This window comes from Leptodactylus fuscus, chromosome 2 (genome assembly GCF_031893055.1).
Source record: "Leptodactylus fuscus isolate aLepFus1 chromosome 2, aLepFus1.hap2, whole genome shotgun sequence".
Classification (NCBI taxonomy): domain Eukaryota; kingdom Metazoa; phylum Chordata; class Amphibia; order Anura; family Leptodactylidae; genus Leptodactylus; species Leptodactylus fuscus.
Genome location: NC_134266.1, coordinates 176,900,571 through 176,924,260, shown reverse-complemented (window position 1 = coordinate 176,924,260; position 23,690 = coordinate 176,900,571). Strand labels below are relative to the sequence as shown.

Sequence of the window (23,690 nt, the reverse complement as noted above, 5' to 3'; positions counted from 1 at the left end):
AAATCAGGTGACCTCCATTTTAGACGAATAGTGGATTTCAAATCCGGGTCATATGAGAATGTGAACTTTGTGACTATGAGACAGGGATAGCTGTACAGGCAGGGATAGCTAGGGATAACCTTTATTTAGGGGGGAATGTTATTAAAAATAACTTTTTGGGGCTCTATCGGGTGTGTAATTGTGATTTTTGTGAGATAAACTTTTTCCCATAGGGATGCATTGGCCAGCGCTGATTGGCCGAATTCCGTACTCTGGCCAATCAGTGCTGGCCAATGCATTCTATTAGCTTGATGAAGCAGAGTGTGCACAAGGGTTCAAGCGCACCCTCGGCTCTGATGTAGCAGAGCCGAGGCTGCACAAGGGTTCAAGCGCACCCTCGGCTCTGATGTAGGAGAGCCGAGGGTGCACTTGAACCCTTGTGCACCCTCGGCTCTGCTACATCAGAGCCGAGGGTGCGCTTGAACCCTTGTGCACACTCTGCTTCATCAAGCTAATAGAATGCATTGGCCAGCGCTGATTGGCCAATGCATTCTATTAGCCCGATGAAGTAGAGCTGAATGTGTGTGCTAAGCACACACATCCAGCTCTACTTCATCGGGCTAATAGAATGCATTGGCCAGCGCTGATTGGCCAGAGTACGGAATTCGGCCAATCAGCGCTGGCTCTGCTGGAGGAGGCGGAGTCTAAGATCGCTCCACACCAGTCTCCATTCAGGTCCGACCTTAGACTCCGCCTCCTCCAGCAGAGCCAGCGCTGATTGGCCGAATTCCGTACTCTGGCCAATCAGCACTGGCTAATGCATTGTATTGGCGTGATGAAGCAGTGCTGAATGTGTGTGCTTAGCACACACATTCAGCTCTACTTCATCGGGCTAATAGAATGCATTGGCCAGCGCTGATTGGCCAGAGTACGGAATTCGGCCAATCAGCGCTGGCTCTGCTGGAGGAGGCGGAGTCTAAGATCGCTCCACACCAGTCTCCATTCAGGTCCGACCTTAGACTCCGCCTCCTCCAGCAGAGCCAGCGCTGATTGGCCGAATTCCGTACTCTGGCCAATCAGCACTGGCTAATGCATTGTATTGGCGTGATGAAGCAGTGCTGAATGTGTGTGCTTAGCACACACATTCAGCTCTGCTTCATCGGGCTAATAGAATGCATTGGCCAATCAGCGCTGGCCTATGCATTCTATTAGCGTGAACTGAGTTTGCACAGGGGTTCTAGTGCACCCTCGGCTCTGCTACATCAGATTGCTACATCTGATGTAGCAGTGCCGAGTGTGCATCAGATGTGTAGTTGAGCAAAACTGACTCAGCACTGCTAAGTCTCTGCATTCGCATAGGAATGCATTGGCCAGCCTTCGGCCAATCAGCGCTGGCTCTGCTGGAGGAGGCGGAGTCTAAGGTTGGACCTGAATGGAGACTGGTGTGGAGCGATCTTAGACTCCGCCTCCTCCAGCAGAGCCAGCGCTGATTGGTCGAGTTCCGTACTCTGGCCAATCAGCACTGGCCAATGCATTTCTATGGGGAAAAGTTAGCTTGCAAAAATCGCAAACTGACAGGGATTTCCATGAAATAAAGTGACTTTTATGCCCCCAGACATGCTTCCCCTGCTGTCCCAGTGTCATTCCAGGGTGTTGGTATCATTTCCTGGGGTGTCATAGTGGACTTGGTGACCCTCCAGACACGAATTTGGGTTTCCCCCTTAACGAGTTTATGTTTCCCATAAACTATAATGGGGTTCGAAACCCATTCGAACACTCGAACAGTGAGCGGCTGTTCGAATCGAATTTCGAACCTCGAACATTTTAGTGTTCGCTCATCTCTAGTTGTAACTGTTCACTTCTAGAATAATGCACATATTATATTAAACCTAAGGCTGTGATATTGAGTACTGAAGTCAATAACTTACTATTTCGTTTTATTTTTGTAAAAGTAGCAATTTTCTTTGAATGCTTCATTGTCAGAAGCTATAGGTAAAGACATAGGTGTAGATACCAGGGTAGCAGAACTGCAGTTCAAACATATATATAGGATCAAGCATAAAACAGTTATTGCTTCTCTTCCATCTTCACCACCACTTTAATAATTATTAGAGATGAGCGAACAGTAAAACCCACCATTTGACTCAGGAGGGTCACCAAGTCCACTATGACACCCCAGGAAATGATGCCAACACCTCTGCAATGCAACTGGGACAGCAGGGGAAGCATGTCTGGGGGCATCTAACATGCCCAAGTCACAGTTTTACCCCACCATCACAGTCTATCAACTACACACTTTTCACACTCAAAAAAAAACTCTATCAAAGTGGGAAAATACCTGGAAACCTTCTTTCTTCCCCAATTGCATGGACAGAAACCCAAATTCAAGCTAAAGAAACATTAACAAGCACCCCTTTAAATCACATTGCCCATGACAACCACAGATGGAATAGACAATGGGAAATCCATCAGTACCCACCCTGAACTGTCATTGTGGATGTGTGTGTGTGTGTGTGTGTGTGTGTGTGTGTGTGTGTGTGTGTGTGTGTGTGTGTGTGTGTGTGTGTGAGAGAGAGATGTGGTAAGACCTTCCAAAATTCACTTTTATGGCCCTTAACATGAGCCCTTCAAAATTAAGTTAGAGGCACTTAAGCTGAGTTACCAGCAGAGATTGAAGCCCTTTAGGTGACTTCAGCCTTTTACCTGCAGAGTTTTAGGCCCTTTATTAATTTGTCACATATATAGCAAGAAGTAACTGCTGTGGATTCCTGCTATTTTGTGTGGGGACACCCCTAACAAAAGCTGGTGTGCACGTATATAGCAACAAGTAACTGTTTTGCATCCCTGTTTTCCACCGTCCGTGGAAAGCTGGACTCCTGTCCCTGCAGTGTATAGCTCTGAGAAGAGCTGTTGTTGTTCTTCGGTTTTTCCCTGCCTATCTGAAGCTAATCGCTATCTAGCAGATATGTTTCTCTCCCTATCTCTGACCGCAAATCTGGCGAATATGGCAGCGGCCTTTCTTATGAATGGGAGGTCACATGTTTTCAGCAGCCAATGGGTTTTTTAAAATTTTTTTCACTGCCTCCGTTGTCGTAGTTCCTGTCCCACTTCTCCTGCATAGTTATTGGTGCAAAAAAATGCGCCAGGGATGGTGGGAACGGATACAAATTTTTACTGCGTATACTGCTTGGTATTCGATTGGGAACAAATACCTCGATCGGCCTGATATTCGATCGAATACCTATTCAATCGGTGTTCACTCATCTCTAATAATTATGCTTTTAGTTGAAGGGTCATATTAAACTTCATCAATTAGATATAGCATGTTTTCCATGATGTAAATTAGGATATGCTAACACTTTCAGAAAATGGTAGCCTTCATAGAAAATGCTAAAAATGATCCAGGTTACTAACACTATTTTTGTATCAGGTCTTACATTGAAGTTTGGTAGACTAGTATTAAATCTCATATCTAGAAAAAGATTACACAGTCAGTAGAAATGGGTGAACCTCTCAAAATTTGTTTTGGGTTTGATGGTTCGATCCCAAGATATATTTCAGGTCAAGCAAGTTGAAGGGTCCATTCACACAGAGGAAAATGGTGAGGGGCAGTGCAGCAGGGCTTAATATGATAGACTAGGTCACTAGACACGTCTGACTGAATTATGGCAGTGGTGGTAAGCACTTGACAGCTGTGGCTGCATATGTGGCAGTGCATCAGGGCATATTATGATGGACCAGGACATTGACATCGCTATTAGATGGCATCAGCTGGAGGTGTATGAAAATCTTCACTTATCCATGCCTGATTCATTTTGATAAAAATATTTTTTTCTATGCAACCTATGGATGGATTTATCCTTTTAGGTGTTACAACGCCACAGCACTAAACACACTCTCGATCATAACAATATAAGATAAAACTCCCATGGCAAAGCTGCCAAGGCAAATAGGGCCAACTCCTTAAACTGCTCTATCCTATTTGCCCAGAATTCTATGAGGTCACAGTTATCTGATGGAGCATCTATTCTACATATGACTGTACATGCTAGTGCAGCCAGTGGGTGGCAGTTGCCTGTTGTGGTTCCGACTGGTGCTGTGAGCTGAACATTTTTTTGGTTCATTGGTTCATCATCTTGCAGATACTATACTGGGCCTGGCTGCTGCTACCTCTGCTTTTACTCCTACTGACATTTGTGGCGCTGACTGAGTGAGGTAGACTGGGAATGGGCAAAGGCCATATGGGTAAGCGTGCAACTGGCAGTTGCAATGCTGTCCCTAAACACTGCGGCAAGCTGGTATACAGTCTATCCTGATAAAATTCAAATGTTTCTTCCCTTTGGGAAGCAGGGAAGAATTCCCTCATCTTGTCTTTATTGTGAGGATCTAGGAGTACTGCATACAGTACTCATCCCTCTGCTTAATGCTATTAATGTGCTTATCGCTGTGTAAGCAGTGTAGTATACATCCTGCCATTCTTACCAGTGTATGCGCGGACCCAGGGGTGTGCCATGATTGGTGTTTTTGGCTTCAATTGGTCTTCCTGAGCCTCAAAATATCACATTATCCCTGCGGTCTGCTGCATGCAACAATCATTGAATTATTCACTGCCTTCTGCTGCTCGCACAGATGCTCCAGCATGTTTACAAGAGAGTTGTAGATAAGGCAGAGCAAAGGCAGACTGTTTTGTTGCTGCAAATGGCTGAAACATACAGATTTGTATGGCCATCAGGCCACCTCTTTTAGGTCATTATACATATTAGTAAAGCAGTGAACCACCAGATTAAGGACATTCGCCACACTGGGACAATATGTTGTTCATTATAACTGGAGCACAGCAACAATATTGGTACCATTCTCGCTGACAACACTGCTTACTTGGAGTTGGTGAGGAGCCATCCAGAAGGATACTTGCTGCAGGATACAGTGAGCCAGCTCTTCACGCTGTGTGGCTCCTCTGATAAAGGCTTATTAATTGCAAAACTGCATGAAAGTGGTTTGCTCTACACCCATGAAATAGGAGTGGAGGAGGAGGAAGAGGATTGGAAGCAACAGCTTGCTCTGGTGAAGATGGTGGCAGAAAAAGTTCCAGACAGGAGGATCCAGAGGAAGTGGATAGCATTGCATGGTGTTGGAACTGCGCCTGCAAAATTGAAGTGTAACTAAATCGGTGTGCACCCTTCCCCAGACTGTGATATCTAATGAAAGGTCCACGTTCTCTATCACCTTTCATGTTATATAAAACATTTATTACACAATATAACGTATATAGCAATATAAAGCTTCGCCAACTTTCCTAGAGGAATAATGGCAGCTAGTTATCCTATATTGAGGTTGAGTGCATGTCATCAAATAGTGAATCACAATGGAATCCACTCAGGGGCCACACGGTGGCTCAGTGGTTAGCACTGCAGCCTTGCAGCGCTGGAGTCCTGGTGTTCAAATCCCACCAAGGGCAAAAAAACATCTGCAAGGAGTTTGTATGTTCTCCTTGTGTTTGCATGGATTTCCATCCCATATTTCAAAGACATACTGATAAGGAAAAAATGTACATTGTGAGCTCTATGTGGGGCTCGCAATCTACAAAAAAAAAAAAAAAAAAAGGAATCCACTAAGTGATTGGCCAGCAGTGGCCAGGTTCATGTTAAGTTGCAAAACTGTCGGATGACTGAGTACATATTGCTGTCTCATGGCCACATATCTCCTTATGGATGACTGATGTTAGTCTGAAAGAGGAGTATGAAAAACAATTGGTAATAATGATGATAACGACAACCATGTTCTAGTGCTACATGCAGATGTGGCCTGCCTACCAGGAAGATCACAGGGAGGAGTAGGAGAACAGCTTTGCTCACTTTCCCTGCCAGTGTTGAGTCTGTTTTTCCAAATACGTGATATCTTTTCAATGTGAATACATAGATATTTTATCCCTCAATTGTTCTTTCATGTCCTTGGCTACGTTTCTGCTCTGCAGAGCTTGCACATCACCATGGGTTTATCTTTTGGAAATGTACAATATAATCCCCCCATTAGCATCAGTAAAAACATGTCTGTCGCTACTACCACCAGTGCCACCACCCCCACCTGCTAGGTCTGCCCCTGGCAGGCTTTCTAAATGTTGGGCCTGTGCAATGGCTGGAATCATTATTATCACCACTGCTATCACCTGCTTCATCTGATGTCAGCTTGTCACCCCGACCCTGTTGGCAGGTCCTATGCAAAAGGAAATCATCATCTGCAATATCATTATCATCATATTCTCAACTTTTGTCTAATAGATCATTATGGCCATGCACACCCTCAGAATTTCCACCACCAATTATTCCCCTAGTTCCACTTCCAGAATGAGTGCTACTAATAGTAGTACCACACCCTCTGCAACTACTACCTTCACCACATTCAACATGCCTTCCTCCTCTACTTGCATGCAATGCTGACAGTTCTCATCCAACTCATCAAAAAGAGGTGGAAGATTGTTCTGACTACTAAATAGATTTTTGAGCACGTGCCACATCACTACTAAGGATCTGTGTCAGTGAATGTGAAGGAGACACAGCTGACAGTCCAGAAAGGCCCTGGGCTAAAGTACAAGTTATGTAGGAGGAGAAGGAACACCCAAAAGCCTAACTCAAGATCACTGTTGGATGTAATATCATCCTTTGACATGAGCCAGATAAATAATCAAAAATGGTATCTTCATTTTGACGAAGTACAACAATTTAGTGGCTACTGGTTGTTTCACTAAAACCAGAAGTAGTGTTGCTCTTGCCATCCACATTCTTATTGTTAGTAGTAGTACTTACATGAATGTATCCTCCTCGTACTCTTCGTTTGTCTTTCCCCTTTCCCTTATAATCAGTAATTTTTTTATGCACACATACAGTGCTTAATTATAATCCCTTCCAAATATGCTGAAATAAGAGATTTTTTGTTTTACTTTAGCAGAGGATACATTACTACTACTGTGTGTAACATATGTGTCAGGATACGGAGTCGCCGCGGTCTCCTTGCTGCGCGGCGTCTCCCTGGGAGATGTGTTAGGATTCTATTGGGTGTGCTTAGGTCATTAAGGGTTAATCTTTTCCTTGCCTTCAGTCTCCATGTCATTAGACATCAGGTGTGTTTTTCTGCTGCTATTTAAACCCCACCCAGGCATGGATCCTTGTCAGCCATTCACTTTGTGTTTCCTGGTCCCCCTGCTCATTCTGATTCCCTGTCTGTTTGTATTCCATATGTTTTTTGGTTTTTAGACCCGGCTTGTATTTTTGACTATCCCTTGTCTTTTGATTTGGTACCTTTTATTATATCTCCTGGCTTGACCTCTTGCTCATCTGACCTCGCCTTCTCTTTTGTGTCTTGCTGGGACTTGTGGTCCTCCCTGGTTCCATGCTGTTTAGTCTTTTGTTTTGCATTGCATTTACACTGTGCTTTCTGTTTAGGTGTGACCCCGTGACTCCAGTCCCTAGGACTTTCAGGGCCTCCTCTCCCCTTATCCTAGCCGCCGGATAGAAGGTTAGGAGCCGTGGTAGGCGCACTTCAATTAGGAAGTGCATTGGTCTGCCTCATCTCAGATATTACAGCATAGTTATAGCTGCAGGGCCTGCGACCCCTTTTGTCATTAGTTGCACAGTGTTGCTTTCCCAGCTGTGTCACTTTGCACTGCCTGACCCTGACTCCAATCCTTACAATATGTATATGGATTACTTTTTGAGAAAAAGACATGGACCACACATCCCAGTATTATACATTGATCTTATGCTTTACAGCAAAATCTACAAAATACAAGGTTTTTAGTATTGATAGGATATATTTATCAAGGTGTATAAGCCCACCAGCGACTGCACCACTTCAGTCACAGACACTGTGCTGCACCGCACCATGTGATTAGATCTCAAAAATTTAACTTAACCATATTGTCTCAGCCAGAGTGCTGAACCATTAGAGGTCTCCTTTCATGTGTCTCTTGAAATTGCAAAAAAATGACCTGCATTGTTATCTTGTTATTGCTGAAACCTGCTATGTCTTATATAGGTACAATACTCAGTGCAATATGTGCTTTAAGGCCAAATCTCAACAGCTCAAAAGCTGCTACTATACAATTCATGGCCCTTTTTCCCAAAGCACAATATCTTAACCACCATAATTCTGATTATGTTGTTCTCCCTATTGCTACGTCTTCAAAATACTACCAAACAATAACTTTGATGCAGATTTGTAAAATGTCTACAAGCAGAAATACTGCACAGGCTGCTTTCATTCTATTATTAATATAAGATATAGTGTGCTTGTTTTTTATATTTGTTGGTCTTTTAGTCCCTTTTACCAAATACTCCATCATACATTAAATTATTTTGAAACAGTATAAACTGCCAGAAAACTGCTAGGTCTGTACTTCATTCATTGTCAGGATGATAGCTACTGCTATAGTGTTTGGACAGCTGAGTAGAAGTGCATCATATTGAATCATAAAGATTTTAAAGTACTGCATTAAGACATCTAGAAATCTAAGATACATTTTAAAGAAGTATCTTTTATGGCTATTCCAAGTATGCAACAAAATTTAAAACACAAAGTTCAACCACAGCTCACTTCTCAATTATAGTAGTTCGGATGTATCATATAAAGCTTGCTTACAACTGTTACTAGTATTATTACAATTATTGTTATTATTAATATTTTATTTTGTTGCATTTTGGATTATACCTTGTTTTTTCCCTTTAACAGGAAAAATTATTTCTTTGATTTGTGCTTTAAAGGAGTTGTCCACTTTCAGACCAATATTGGGAGACAAATGTTGTGGGGGTAGGGTGATGCCAGACCCCCCCCCCCAGGTCTGATGTTAGTGTCTGTTAGGATAGGACCCTAATTGGTCAAAAAAGCCAATAAAAAACATATTAAAGGGGTTGTCCACTTTCAGACCAATATTGGGAGACAAATGTTATTTTCTGTATATTAAAAAGATATACAGTTTTCCAACACATTTCCTGTATCAGTACCTCGCGGTTTTCTAGATCTCTGCTTGTTGTTATTCATTTTGCTTACTTCTAGTGGATAAAATTCTGACCATGGTCATGTGATATACAGTCCATGGTCATGTGATTTATGGTCTATGGTCATGTGATATACAGTCCATGGTCATGTGATTTATGGTCTATGGTCATGTGATATACAGTCCATGGTCATGTGGTGAACACACAGGTGCACAGGCAGATGTCTGATTACTGTGCTGTGACTATAACAAGCTGTGCACCTGTGTGTCCATCACATGACCATGGTCAGAGTTTTATCCACTAGTAGTAACAGAATGCATAACAGCAAGCAGAGATCTAGAAAACCGTGAGGAACTGATACAGAAAATGTGTTGGAAAACTGCATATCTTTTTATTATACAGACAATAACATTTGTCTCCCAAAATTGATCTGAAAGTGGACCATCCCTTTAACAGCTTTTTTATGGGCTTCTTTGACCAATTAGAATCCTATCCTAACAGACATTAGCGTCAGATCTGTGGGGGTCTGGCATCACCTACCCCCAGTTCTCAGCAGCTGATACACAGAGAGAATGAAACAGGAACAGCTATGTCTCGTCAGCTTTCATTATTGTGTTCAGATCTGTGTCTGACATCCAGTGTCCCTGGATTTCTAATAGTATGTTTATTGGGATTTTCTTGGCTACGTGTTTGCTATTTTACATTCTTATGCTGCTTCTGGCAAGATTAAAAGTAAAGAGACTAATAGTAACGGATGGGGTGGATTACAAAGAGCATGACATATTGCATGAAACAGCAGAGAATCTAAACTTTTCTGTGTATAAGGGCTACTTACCTCATGGAAAGTAAACTACTAGTAGACTTCTCTGTTTTGTGACCTCCCACCACCATCACTTCGGAGGGAAATGCAGAATATGTTGCATATTCTCAGCAAAAAAAGTGAGAGAAAGCAATGAAGGCTTATACAGCTTGAGAGCAGCAAGGCCCAGCAGTTATATCAACTTTTGATGAAAACGCAGGTATCCTTTACACATGCAAATTAATGGAAGCCTATAATATACAGAAACACATTGCAAAGTTGTGATGCACATAAGCTCATAATGTCTTTAAATTACACTTTGCATTTTTATGGCAGAATTCTAGAGTGTAAACTTCCCACCAAAATGTATATAATAGGTAGTTGGACGTTTGCATGTATGCTTGAATGAAGCATTTGACCTTTGAGTTGGATATTTCTATACCTTAGAATGGGCAAACAGAGAAACCCATTTATTTCATGAAGCGAAGGTTGCAAATTGATCATACATGGTAACATGTTTCCATGGCAGAGGTTATTATTTTCCCTTCTCTGTCTCTCTAATAAGTCTTAGGTCAAGATGAATTGTTCAGATGAATTGCCATAGATTTTTTTTTTTTTTTTTTGCCTAGATGTTATCTATGAACAAAATGATAAATTTCCCTTTACACAATTCACTTTTGTTTACTTGGTTACTGGCATTGCATATGTGTGGCCTTTCTTACCCATAGCTCAAAACCATAAAACATTAACTTTTCTTTAATCGTATTTTTGGATTTTTGCCTAAAACAGTCATCTACTTCTTGGGGCGACCCTATTTAGTGATTGACAGCCCTCCCCATATGACTACATTCAGAGATAACTCTCCATTACTGATAGGAGCGCCACCCTGAACAAGATGACTATTTCTAAGGGAGGGTTCACACGGTGTAATGTGCCGCGTGATGTGGCACGTCTACGCCACGGGAGCCTTTGCGGGCCGTACACGCTCCCATTGATTTCAATGGGAGCGGGGATTGTATGCGCCACGCTATTTTGCGGCCGTGATTTTGCGGCTGCAAAATCACGGCCACAAAATAGTGCGGCACATATGATCCCCGCTCCCATTGAAATCAATGGGAGAGTGTACGGCCCGCAAAGGCTCCCGCGGCGTAGACGTGCCACATCACGAGGCACATTACACCATGTGAACCCTCCCTAAGGAAACAGCAGATTTCTAGAAATAGTAGAGATTTCAATGAGCTATTTATAAATTATGCTCAAACTTTTCCCAAAAAGCTATATTTCAGTCTTCTTGGTTCCTTAAAAGGTATCATAGCTACAAGACAATTACTCTGTTTTTCTTATTGACTACAGTAAGTATCTTGTTTATTTCAAGCTGTTCACTTCTTTATAGCACTCACTTGTGATGGCTGGATAAGGACGATACAGAAAATGAATCATTCTTATACTCCCAGAAGTGGATACATTTTACTGTAAGCATAGTACTCTTTAATGCAGACCAAGTAAGTGTGTCTTCTCTTTTGCAGGAATGCAGTTGAAGAAAATAAAAGACCCGGTGCAAGGTATGATGTTCTTTATTTTATATCTGTAAAATGAGAATGAATGCAATCACATGTGAATGATGACATAAACTAGGCACTGTACAGCTTATGTTTGGTTAGTTATTCTGAAGAGATATTCAGATATTATTATTAAGAGTAACACATGATCTAAAAGCAAAATGCCAAAAAATAACTGTCATATAACAGCTCAATAGAGTTGTCATGAACATGTCTGAGAAGTGGTTCACTATTACCTTAAACATATTGTAAGCCGATGGCTGGTCAGGTAATGGAGGGGGTGTACATCTCACCCAGACTACACACGTGGGTGACATGAGAAAACTCCAGAAAGAATGTTTTAAGCAGATAATTCTGTCTGCTGAGTGTTATTCCAATGTTCCGGATACTGGGCTGGATTTTTAGGAATGGCAGGTAGGCTGGTAGTGGGACCTGTCATTCCACCCCCCTCCAGTCCACACTTTGGGGATGTTCCAGCAGCGACTCAGCTGCAGAGAGTTTCCTCATCAAGGAGGATTAAGAAGTCAGCTCCAGGAGCAGTCTTTGACAGAGTTTGGCTGGAGTGCCGACAGAAAGGTCATATTTTTGGAGATGTGTCCTGAGTGATTCTGCTGGCTTTTTGGATTTCTGTTATTCTAGGTGAGGTAACCTATTCTATGTTTAGTTAGAGCCTAGCCAGGCAGGTATTTATTTTTGTATTGTTTCCTTTTATTGCTACACCATTTTGAGTGAAAATAAACTCTACCTTTGTTTGGACTAAAGAAACTGGACTTGTGTGTCTATGCCACCCCACCTACCAACCCCAGACCCTGACAATATGCTGAGTCTTGCATGTAGATTGAGAGCCCAGACTGGCAAATAGATGTAATGCAATAACAATACTTATATTTAGTTATCCAAACAGCTCCTTTCACTTAATAAAAAGCAAAGTTTAATGGCAGTCCATCTTTTATAGTGTGAAATGTATAGACATAATTAAAAAAATTAAACTATAAGAGAAGTAGAATCTTTTCAGTATCCAACATATAAACTTGAAATTATAAATTGAAAAGGCATAGAAGCAGTAAAAATTGGCTACTTTTTAGTATATTTTCATAATCTGCCAGTGGATTTCATAATCTAGGTAAGATTACATATTACTAGGTTAACAATAATATGCAATATGCAAATGTACCTACACATTTTTGCTTAGTTATAAACAATGCCTTAGGGTTTCCAGCAACAAATGACTGGTATTAGAAATTCGGAGATAATGACTATGATCTTTGTTATAAAGGTCTTTTGATAAAAGCTACGAGTACTAGATGCCATGATCTTGGATCTCAGGCGCTCAGTTCAGGCAAAATGAGTTGTCTGTGTAATATATGAACATGTAAGGGTGCACCAGAGTAGCGGATCCACTTCGTAGCTCATTGATAGTGACCCAGAATAATGACTGTTATAGCATTTTTCACATAGTATCTGTTACCAGCTATTAAAATATCCCCGTGGATAACGAACAAAGTAACCATCTCAATATCACAATGTGTAAATGCAGAGTAAGCATATCAGTGAATCTTAACTCCTGGCCCCATTGTGAAGTACCAAGAGGATTCATAGAGGACAAAAACACAAATGAAGAACACAAGGCAGGTTTTTTGCTATAATGTTATTGACTCCAGCTTCATTCATTACATATAATAAATCATTTTTTAACAAGAAAAAATTCACTATATGGAAAGATTATTGCGCCAAAAATTGCTACATGTGCACTCCAGCAATCTAACATGTTTGTCAAATAATGATTGTTTTCTGAACACTTCAGCTTTTTTATTTTATTTATTTCATTTTGCTCTGTGATTTGATCCATGTAGACATTTGCGTAAGTAAACCTGAAAAATACAAACAGTTTTCCTCAACGATTTACTATCCATATGGAGAATGTTGTAAGTGCCACGGCTTTTTGGTTTTTTTATAATTAGATGAGTAAATGAAACTGAAGATATTTCTAATTGTGGATAGACATGGAGAGGAGACTTTGACACATAAATCAATAAGCCAGAACTGTTTAGATGTTGTGGCCGCAACTAGACCATGTCGACATGTACTATTACGTTACATGTTAGGAAGAGGCTAAAAATGTCTTCAAGTTATGTTAAAACTGTCTCCAGAAATTACCATAGCACAAAATCATATAAAATAAGCACAAAAGATGTCAACTATGTTCCTGAACCAGAGGTTCCTACTGCTATAGAAGGATTGTGTAGTATATAATCCGTTCTATGTAACATACCTGAGCATACCAGACCAACAACTTGGCAAGCCTGAAGAATAAGGATCCCTTCAGTGTTTAGAGGTATCAGTCATTCACTTGCCTTCTCAAGTTCTTTTACAAATAAATGTCTCTGGAGCTTGAAAATGAAGAACATGTACAATGTACTGTGGTCAATATAGCAAATTTATTTTTATTTGTGTTATCATTATTTTGCGTATTATACAATGAACTGTATCATGTATTGTCTGGACACTACATGGTACTGATATTGTACATTTTATGGTATTTTTTTTTTTAAGTATCACTTATTACTGTTAAGTTCCATTTCAAAATGACGGGACTCCCACCAAACTAGGTGTCATTTATAATATGTGGTGGAGAGAACCCCAGTCACCAGGGCTTGGGAGCATGTGTTACTTCTGCAACCCCTATAGCTTCAGAATGCTTTATTATAGAATAAAGTTCATTCACTCCACTGGGTTACAATTAAGTCAGATTGTCAATGTCTCCTTTCTCTTTGGAGACGTTGTTTCGTCGATTCTAATACCTTACACTGCTATACATGCCAACCACAAGCTTACTAAGAAGCTAATCCATGTTGAGATGATTTCCATTACAACATAGCTACAAATTGCAACATCATCATAGAGAAAAGAAAGATTAGGTAATTGACATACAAGAGAGAAAATATTCTTTAATGTTCTGTTTTCGGGACATTTAACTCCTTGAAGAATGTTAAAGTCCTTGATTTCAAATTGATTTCATTTCTACTCCAAATGTTTCTTTCTCCTAGAATTTTTAGGTGCTAACTAAATCACATAAAGCTCATATTATGGACCAAACATCAACATTGAAAAATGAGTAGTTTGAACTGACTGCTCTCCTCCAAACAGAAAAACAAAATGGCAGCACTCCAATGTAGAAAAATCAGTGAATATTTTTAATCCAATGCAATGTTTCAGTTACTTTTGGTTTTATATATGGATATACACACATGCATATATATACTGTGTGTATATATATATATATATATATATATATATATATATATATATATATATTGTATGTATGTATGTATGAATATATTTGCTTCTTTGTTTATATTAAAATTTTCATTTGGAAATTTGTCACAACCTGGAGGTAAAATGGTATGGCATATGTTAATTGCACATAATACTTTATCAGCCTGGCTATATTACATATCTTTAGACCAATGAAAAAAATAACATAGTCTAGGCCTTAAAGGGGTTATCCAGGGAGTAACAGATCCTAACTCCACTTTGCCTGCATTTGTTAAGCTTTGTTAATATTATACACCAGGTCCACTGCAGTCCCATTCATTAATTCTTTGGAGGGCAGCAAGGAAGACCTCAGAGTTCAATTGTCTCCCCTGCAGTTCCACCAACTCTTAGTCACATTACCAACTCCATTCTGGTCTGACTCAGTGACATGACAGAGCAAAAGCAAGGGAGAAAGATGATAAATAGGGTGAAAAAAAAGAAACCTATCTGTATGTGGAGTGTGGGAGGAAATCCATTAGAGGCTCCTTGCAGATGTTGTTCTTGGCAGGATTTGAACCCAGGACTCCAGTGCCGCAATGCTAACCGCTGAGCCACCGTGCTGCCTGATGGTCAAGGTTTCTGGTCTCTTCTGCTTCTCTTCACAAAAGTAATAAATAGTGTTGGGGGGGGGGGGGGGGACTGGGCTTTACTTTCGTAATAAAGCTTTACTAGTGCAGGGAATCTACTGGCAGTACTTATTACTCTGTGGATAACCCTTTTTAACAATAGGAAAGGCCCTTACCAGCTCTGGGGTTTATGATCAAACCTGTCCATGCTCTATGGAAACCCAGATAATGATACCATTTGTTAGTTTTTTTTTCTTGCCAACAATGTGATCCGTGACTCATTTGTCCTTATTAAATGGAATATAAGTTTCATTATAAAGAAGTTACTATATAGAAAGATGTGACAGAAAAACTTTTTACTAACTCCTGTGGGCACAAGCTTTATGAAGTACTAAGATGTACATAAATGCACTAAGAATTTTATAGCCATAATTGAAGCCTATCATTTAATATCCATCCTTGTCGGAGCTTTTGGTGAATTCTAGGAAATTAGTTTATTAGTTAATTAATTTATTGAGAAGAAGGATGAAAGTGATTACACGTTACTTTCTGGTCCAGTCAGATTCTAAATATAAATGAATATATCGAGTGTCAAAGGAAAATTCTGCAAAAATGCAATGAAAAATTCAGAGTTTCGCTATGTGGGGTCTTAGCCTAATGCAGTGTTCCCTTTAAGATGAGAAAATAAGGATATGTAATAACGCGCCTTCACATATAGTTGTCAGAGTTAAATGTATAACAGTAATAAGATTATGTATTTCATTCATGCCCTTCCGTCCAGTGATGGCAAGTAGGAGATAAACACAAACCTACACTCCTTGAAGGTGTATACGGTATATGGAATTCTGAAACTATAGGCTCTAATAACCTTACAAGCACTTGAAATGGTGTACAATGCTTTATGAAATATTTCACAATTGAACTGTAATTTCTGCTAAGGTCATATATGTTATAATAAATTTAGTTATGTTCCATCTAAATGTTTACATTCAGAGCCTTAATGCGAACATATAAAACCTTAAGATTCTGAATTTCATGAAGCTCTCGCTTTTGCTTTTGTAATCTATTTTATCATCCAGTGAGATTGCCATTACATATTCAGCCAGAGAAGCCTATCCCGACTAGGCCTCCGTTACTGCTTTATCAAAATGTAACCGAATAGTTCTAATATACAATATTAGAGAGAAAAAAAACCCTGAATTGCTATGCTAGGCAAGATTATGACTATGTGACTTTCAGTGGCTAATAAAATTCAATGTAATTACCTTTCATAATGCAGTTCCTTAGTTTCCTCAAGGGTCAACATTAAATGTAGCTATACTTCTCACCAGTTGTTAGGGAATAGCTCATGCAGTAATTCTTTTGTACACTTTTAAAGACAAAAATGTTCTGTATAGAATCTGAGCTATAGAAATGAGGAATCTCTGAGCTGCAGTATTTCATATCTCTCGGTCTAACCTTTCTCTTTTGTTTGTTTTAAAGCTGTTTTTATTGAGTACCGTATAAAAAAGATACATAAAACCTTCATACATGCGGCAGAGTTGCAAACAGAAATGTAACATACAGTACTCAAATTTAATTTATAAATGAAGAGGGGAGAGAAAGAGGAGATAACAGGGAGAGGCAGAGAGGTGGGAGAGGAGGGACTAGGGGGAGGTGGAGCCGATTATGCAGGCGTAAATCGGGAGCGGGTATGAGCTAACGGTAGCAGATACAGTGTTGGGAGTCAAGTCGGCAGAGGTGGTGAATATGCCTGGCTATTGATCAATGAGTGTCTGTTTAATTGATAACTATGAGATCCAAGTCTTGAAAAATGTTGGTCCAGGGTGCCAATTCTTCCATCCTACAAATGTCGTTAACCTTGCTAACCCATTGAGAGAGGGATGGGGGAGGGGGTGGAATATCTCCACAGGATGGAGATTGAGAGCTTGGCTGTCATCAGTAGGTGTGTGGCTAGAAGGCAGTGTGTGGAAGCCACTAACATTTCTCTTTTTAGTGCAGTCTGTAGTTTAGAATACATTAACTGATTATAAACTGTTAAAAACCCTTTAAGGCCAAGGTCCCATGTTGCAAATATGCAGGATTTGGCCGCAGCGGAAACGCTTCAGCAAAAATGCTGCGTATTACAGTACCTACAGTACCATCCACACATTGCAGAATAAAATCTGCTGCAGAAATCCTGCAATTTCAAAAATTGTTACATTTTTGTAAATCACAGCTTGTCAGTTATAACAATGGAATGTCTTTCTGCTGTTGTCTTTTCCACAGCATTTTTCGGCTGTGGTTCACTACATGAGGCCTAAGTCTAATGTCTGATTGCTGTTGGTCAATTGCTGAAGCACTTTTATGGGACTAATGGAACGCTGTACTTGATATCCATCAGTCTGTCTCTGTTACCCACTCCAATCACATAAACCATTTTTTTTGGGGGATCCTTATGTACATAATCTCTGGGGTTCCACCAGTCAGATCTCCAGCAATCATACATCTTTTAGAAATGTTAGTGCATCCACTACCTCAACATATCTATGAAAACTGGACACTGAGCTAAAAGTGCAACTATGAACAAAACTGCATAAATAACAGCCAGCCAAGTAAACAGGGTCAGCCATAGGATACTGTCAGCTTACCCAGAGACATCTGTGAGCATTGAGAACCCCTCACACAACACTGCAAAACCTCCTAAGACTTTATTAGGAGGAGCATTCTTTTCTTCAATGCCTTCAAAATGGCATGCCACTTACTGCCTTCCTTATGAACTTTACAATTGACTTTTGTGCAAGTTTTCTTACATTTTAAATGAAAAGGAATATTTGAGAGGCATTGCGAGGATACAGCTGAAAGCAACTGCGGCCTACACTGACTGCAAAGTGTGACCTCTGCCCCGACGCAGGCGTGATGACGTAAGTCATCAGCATCTGCAGTCAAAAGAAGGAGGACACCCGACTCTTCGTGGGACTTCACATAAGTATAATATTTTGTGTGTGTGGACCATGAGGGGGGGCACTTTGCGATAATTTAGTGGGTTATGGGTTGCAGTTAGGGCACTCAGTCTCTAAAAGGTTCGCCATCTCTGCTATACTGTATATCAAAAAGGCAATCCAGTGCAGAAAACTTTTACAGATAAATTCCTTTTTAACCTGGGGCACAGTAATACTGCTCCTCTGGGTTAATGGCAGACCATGTGAGACAACGTTCAAGTACTCCATACATGTCCCGGATATGCTATCAATGAGGCAACTCTATCAATCACTGCCACCAATAGATCTGTTTGCCTCCTCGGTCATTCCCCTCAGTTGGAGATTATCTGCGATTTAATTGTGTATATTTACTATAGGGTCTATTTTGCACTTGTTTTGATAGCAGTTTCTATTAGGTTAAGTCCAAATCATGATCCCTCCACCACCATGATTGACAGTTTGTATGAGGTGTTTGCACTAATAAATTATGTTTGGATGTGACCAAACATGGCCTTGTAAATTATGGTGAAACATCTCCACGTTGGTCCCATCTGTCAAAGAGACATTGTTCCAAACGTGCAAACTTAAGCCATACTCACATGTTCTTGTTTAGTCGTTTTCTACTTGTAATGTCATGAAATTGAACATTTAACATGCTAACTGAGGCCTGTAGAATCTAAGTAGAGATGAGCGAGTACTGTTCGGATCAGCCGATCCGAACAGCACGCTCCATAGAAATGAATGGCTGCACCTGGTACTTCCGCTTTGACAGCGGACAGCTGCTTAACCCCCCGCGTGCTGGCTACGTCAATTCATTTCTATGCGAGTATGATGTTCGGATCGGCTGATCCGAACAGTACTCACTCATCTCTAAATCTAAGATGTAGTTGTTGGGTTTTTTGCAATTTCTCCGAGCATTGCAATTTGAATGTTTTCCACTTATGAATAATTTTTCTCACTGGGATGAATTTTAAATTGTTTAAATATGGCTTCATAAACCTTTCGAAGGCAGTAATATTCCCTTCTCTAAGATCATTGCTGACTCTTTTCTTCCTTGGAATGCTGCAGACCAGCAAACTACCAAAACATCTGCTTTTTATAGAGATGGTCAGACTTGCTAATGACTTGTTAATCAAGGGATTTTGAATAGCAGCACCTTGCTGCTGCTTAGTTTCTTAAATCCTATGGAAGCAGTAAGGGTATACTTAAACCGCTGCTTCTCATAACACAGTGCAGTCAGTCACGTGTGATTGTTCATCTGAAGTTATTTTCTTCATAAGTAAACCGATAGAATTAAAAGAGAGTATACTTTGTTTTTCTCATGACTGTATGTATCATACAGTAGATTTTCCCCACACATTTATTGAACGTATTGCCCCCACAGAGTGCTGACACATGTACTAGCTTGCCTCTGCACAGAAAAAGCACATTCAATAATGCTAAGCAACAGAACTGCTCAATGCACAAAGTAGAATAAAATGGTAACGCTCCCACACAGTATTATCTCTGTATATAGTGGTAGTCATGCTGCATTAACCACAAGATTGAATGGTACGGTACGTCTATACTGTAGTTCTTATGGTGCATACAATTCTCACAATGCAAAGTTAACACAAACCCTAAATTTCATACCCCACACAAAGTATCCAACAATATATGTTTCACCTACAATCATGTTTTCTGCTCATCCTCACATTATATCACTGGGATCACTGAGGTTTCAGCTCTGAAAGTCAAAATCTGAATCCATGCAATGTTTCCTCATGTCCATGTTCAGTTCTATCTGCCAGACCCATGCACAAAAATGGTGTGTCCATCTCACATATAAAACAAATTCCTGGACAAACTTGATGCATATATATGTGAACCCAGCTTTACCTGGTATAACAAGCAAATCAGTGTTTTTGTACTGTAGGATTCCAAATCAGAGTAGTAAACAGAAATGTGTTTAGCTCACATTGCTGCAAGATTATAAAGTTTAGAACATTTTTAACTGTAACAGTTTCTTCCAAGTGAGTTTTTGGTATCAACCGCATATGACTTGTATCTTCCATGTTCCCATCAGCTTCACCGGTGCCAGTTTTATCTGACCTCAGCTCCAAAAAGGAAGACGATGTTGTCTTTCCTTTACCTAACACTGAAAAAAATCCTGATGAGTAGAGAAGGAAGCATTTAGCTCAGATGAATTATAATACAAATGTTCTTGTTTGTCTTTTTGTTTTATGCACAGTTCCTTAAAAAGTTAGTAACCACTTAAGATCTACTGTGATGACAAAAGCATTTTCATGTAGACTATAAGCTCCCCTCAACATTTCAACCCTTTAGATCAGCTCACTATTTGTTTTTGTCATTTTTTTATGTCCATTTTAAAGATATTGTGGAGGATCCGTTCTTCTGAGATGTACACCACCACAACCTTTGAGTTTGAGCTGTTGGACTGAAGATTCCTTGTTGCTGAACTAAGACACCAGTGATCAAAAAATACAATATCATTATCTTGAAGCAATAATAGCCTACTTAGGTAGTAAAACACTTGGTAGCACCCGACTCTGCATGTGTACCTATACCCCTATGCTCTGTGTTCCTTTCCATGAACACTTATGGTCAGTAGCTGTAGTCTGATCCCTATGGCTGACCATTCATCTTCATCATTGCTACCCTGAAGACGGATTTTACCAGTGTATTGAGTGTGAATGATTAGTGCATGAAGGGGGGAGGAAGGTGGTTGGAGAAGTAGCTGATAATAGAAAAAGGAAGCATTTCTTGATAATAAGATAAATGATAAAGCTTGTATGGAAACAATGGTTATCTTTCAATTTGTCGAAGGTCTCTGCTTCAACTTATCCATTACAAACAGCAATGATTCACTGATGTAGCAATTGAAACCAAGGTGCTGACATACATTACTACAGGAATGTTGTTTACAATCTAATATAATGAGCCATTATTAAAGCTAATTGTACTATGTGTGTGCCAACATCCATTAAAGTGAGAAGGCTTATAAAATGGTCTAGAGGGGTATCTACACATCATAGCAGCTGCTAAGCTGCCTTATCTACTGTAATTCATTGTATACATAAATCAAATGGTTTGAGTATTTCTCACACATCGTCATGTAGTAAGTTAATTGAATAACACAAATAACTCATTCCATGTTCTTTGTATTTAGGAACAAATGCATAGATATTAGCATTGGTACATGTATGTCAAGCTCTAAAAACTCATAGATCTGTTTCTGGATAGTTATATAAATATACAATGGGCAATAGGATGTAAATGCCAAATAATATTGCGGTATTTCCACCATCAACATTTATCAGCAAGATACTATACGTCAGCGTTTCCCAAACTTTTTGAGTCGAGGGGCACTATTCAGGACAGAAGTTCTGTAGGGAGCACTTAACATATTTTACCTAAAACCTACATAGGTGCCAAAGAAAACGAGCGATATTAACGATGGGGGGAGGATTTCTAACAAATTTATATTAGATATTACATTTTCTTTCAGCGAACACTTCTGGAGCATGTGGCGTCACTAACTCTTCCACAAACTCTTCATCCTGTCGAATTACTTCAACATCAGTAATCTCCCGTATCACCCAAATCTGGTCCATATTTTAACTTTTTAACATAATATTTGAACATACCTATTCGATGCTGAAGCCGCTGCTCCTACGGGAGGGTCTGTGTCAGTGGTATTAACTGCTTTTCTGAAGGATCCAGTCTTCAACCAGCGATCCATTGCTGAACCACCAAATTAGGAATGTTTTTCGAATGACACATGGAGAATAGCTGCAAATACTGCGCAAACTAAACTGACACAGCAAGGATCGAGTGACCATACAATACGAGTGTGAAAGATGACTAAAGAACTTCCGTCCTTAGGTACAGTTTCTTCGGCGAATATATGAGACTGGCGTATTAAGCCGGAGAGAGCGGTCTGAGATCAGTTTGGAAGTGCCGTCTGACCTTGAAGCGTTAATCTGCCAGCCTCATATATTCACCGAACAGACCATAGTGCCACCGATCAAAATGGCTAACACTGATCAAAATGGCTAACACAGCACTGAGTGTCCAGCACACCCTGGACTGAACCAAGTACAACTCGAGAGAGGTGATCACCAGAGCCCCTGGTGGTAATGATGGACTTGGTGGCTACTGCGGTGTGCAATGAAAGCACACGCAGCTCCATACTTTCCACACGGTCTCCACATGAGTCATGCAGACATGAAAGTAGATCTTTCCGTACCCACTGTATCTATTGAATAGAGGTGAGTTGCCTATCTCAGTTGACCAAGGAAACCACAGCTTAATCAAGTCATTTCACTCCATAGCCCTGGTGGCACAGAGGTGCCTTTTATAACACTGGCAATGTCCTGCACCACCAACGAAGGCATTAGTGCTAGATCAACTAATTCACCTAACTCAGGTAAAGTAATTGGAGGTAGAGATAACAAAGGATTCCTTCAGAAAATTCTTCTGCAAATTTTATGGATTTATTGTAACATACTTGCCCAGGAAAGAGATGGTACGGGTGGTAATGCCTTTTCTATCCACGTAGTGGTATCTTTTGGAGGGTTTGGTAGGCTTTCTGGGATGGCTGAATTTGGAACTGGTTTAGGGGAGTATACAATGATCACACAACTACAACAGGAGATCCTTGGTCTGGGACTGCAATGTGACTGCATTAGTCCAACTGATTAATGTGGGGATAAATATTAAGCAATTTTGCAACTATTCTGTTTTTTTTATTTATTTATTTGTGTGTTGCTTGTCACTAGAGATGAGCGAACACTAAAATGTTCGAGGTTCGAAATTCGATTCGAACAGCCGCTCACTGTTCGAGTGTTCGAATGGGTTTCGAACCCCATTATAGTCTATGGGGAACATAAACTCGTTAAGGGGGAAACCCAAATTCGTGTCTGGAGGGTCACCAAGTCCACTATGACACCCCAGGAAATGATACCAACACCCTGGAATGACACTGGGACAGCAGGGGAAGCATGTCTGGGGGCATAAAAGTCACTTTATTTCATGGAAATCCCTGTCAGTTTGCGATTTTCGCAAGCTAACTTTTCCCCATAGAAATGCATTGGCCAGTGCTGATTGGCCAGAGTACGGAACTCGACCAATCAGCGCTGGCTCTGCTGGAGGAGGCGGAGTCTAAGATAGCTCCACACCAGTCTCCATTCAGGTCCGACCTTAGACTCCGCCTCCTCCGGCAGAGCCAGCGCTGATTGGCCGAAGGCTGGCCAATGCATTCCTATGCGAATGCAGACTTAGCAGTGCTGAGTCAGTTTTGCTCAACTACACATCTGATGCACACTCGGCACTGCTACATCAGATGTAGCAATCTGATGTAGCAGAGCCGAGGGTGCACTAGAACCCCTGTGCAAACTCAGTTCACGCTAATAGAATGCATTGGCCAGCGCTGATTGGCCAATGCATTCTATTAGCCCGATGAAGTAGAGCTGAATGTGTGTGCTAAGCACACTCATTCAGCACTGCTTCATCACGCCAAT

General features: G+C 40.5%; 1 protein-coding gene across 1 annotated transcript in view; it reads left to right on the top strand.

Moving 5' to 3' along the window:
* The window catches only part of GABRB3 (gamma-aminobutyric acid type A receptor subunit beta3), a 297,693-nt gene that overhangs the window by 145,727 nt on the left and 128,276 nt on the right, over positions 1-23,690 (top strand). The window contains exon 2 of the mRNA XM_075265195.1: positions 11,295-11,330. Coding sequence (XP_075121296.1) covers positions 11,295-11,330 — 36 coding nt within the window. The remainder of the gene's footprint in view (positions 1-11,294; positions 11,331-23,690) is intronic.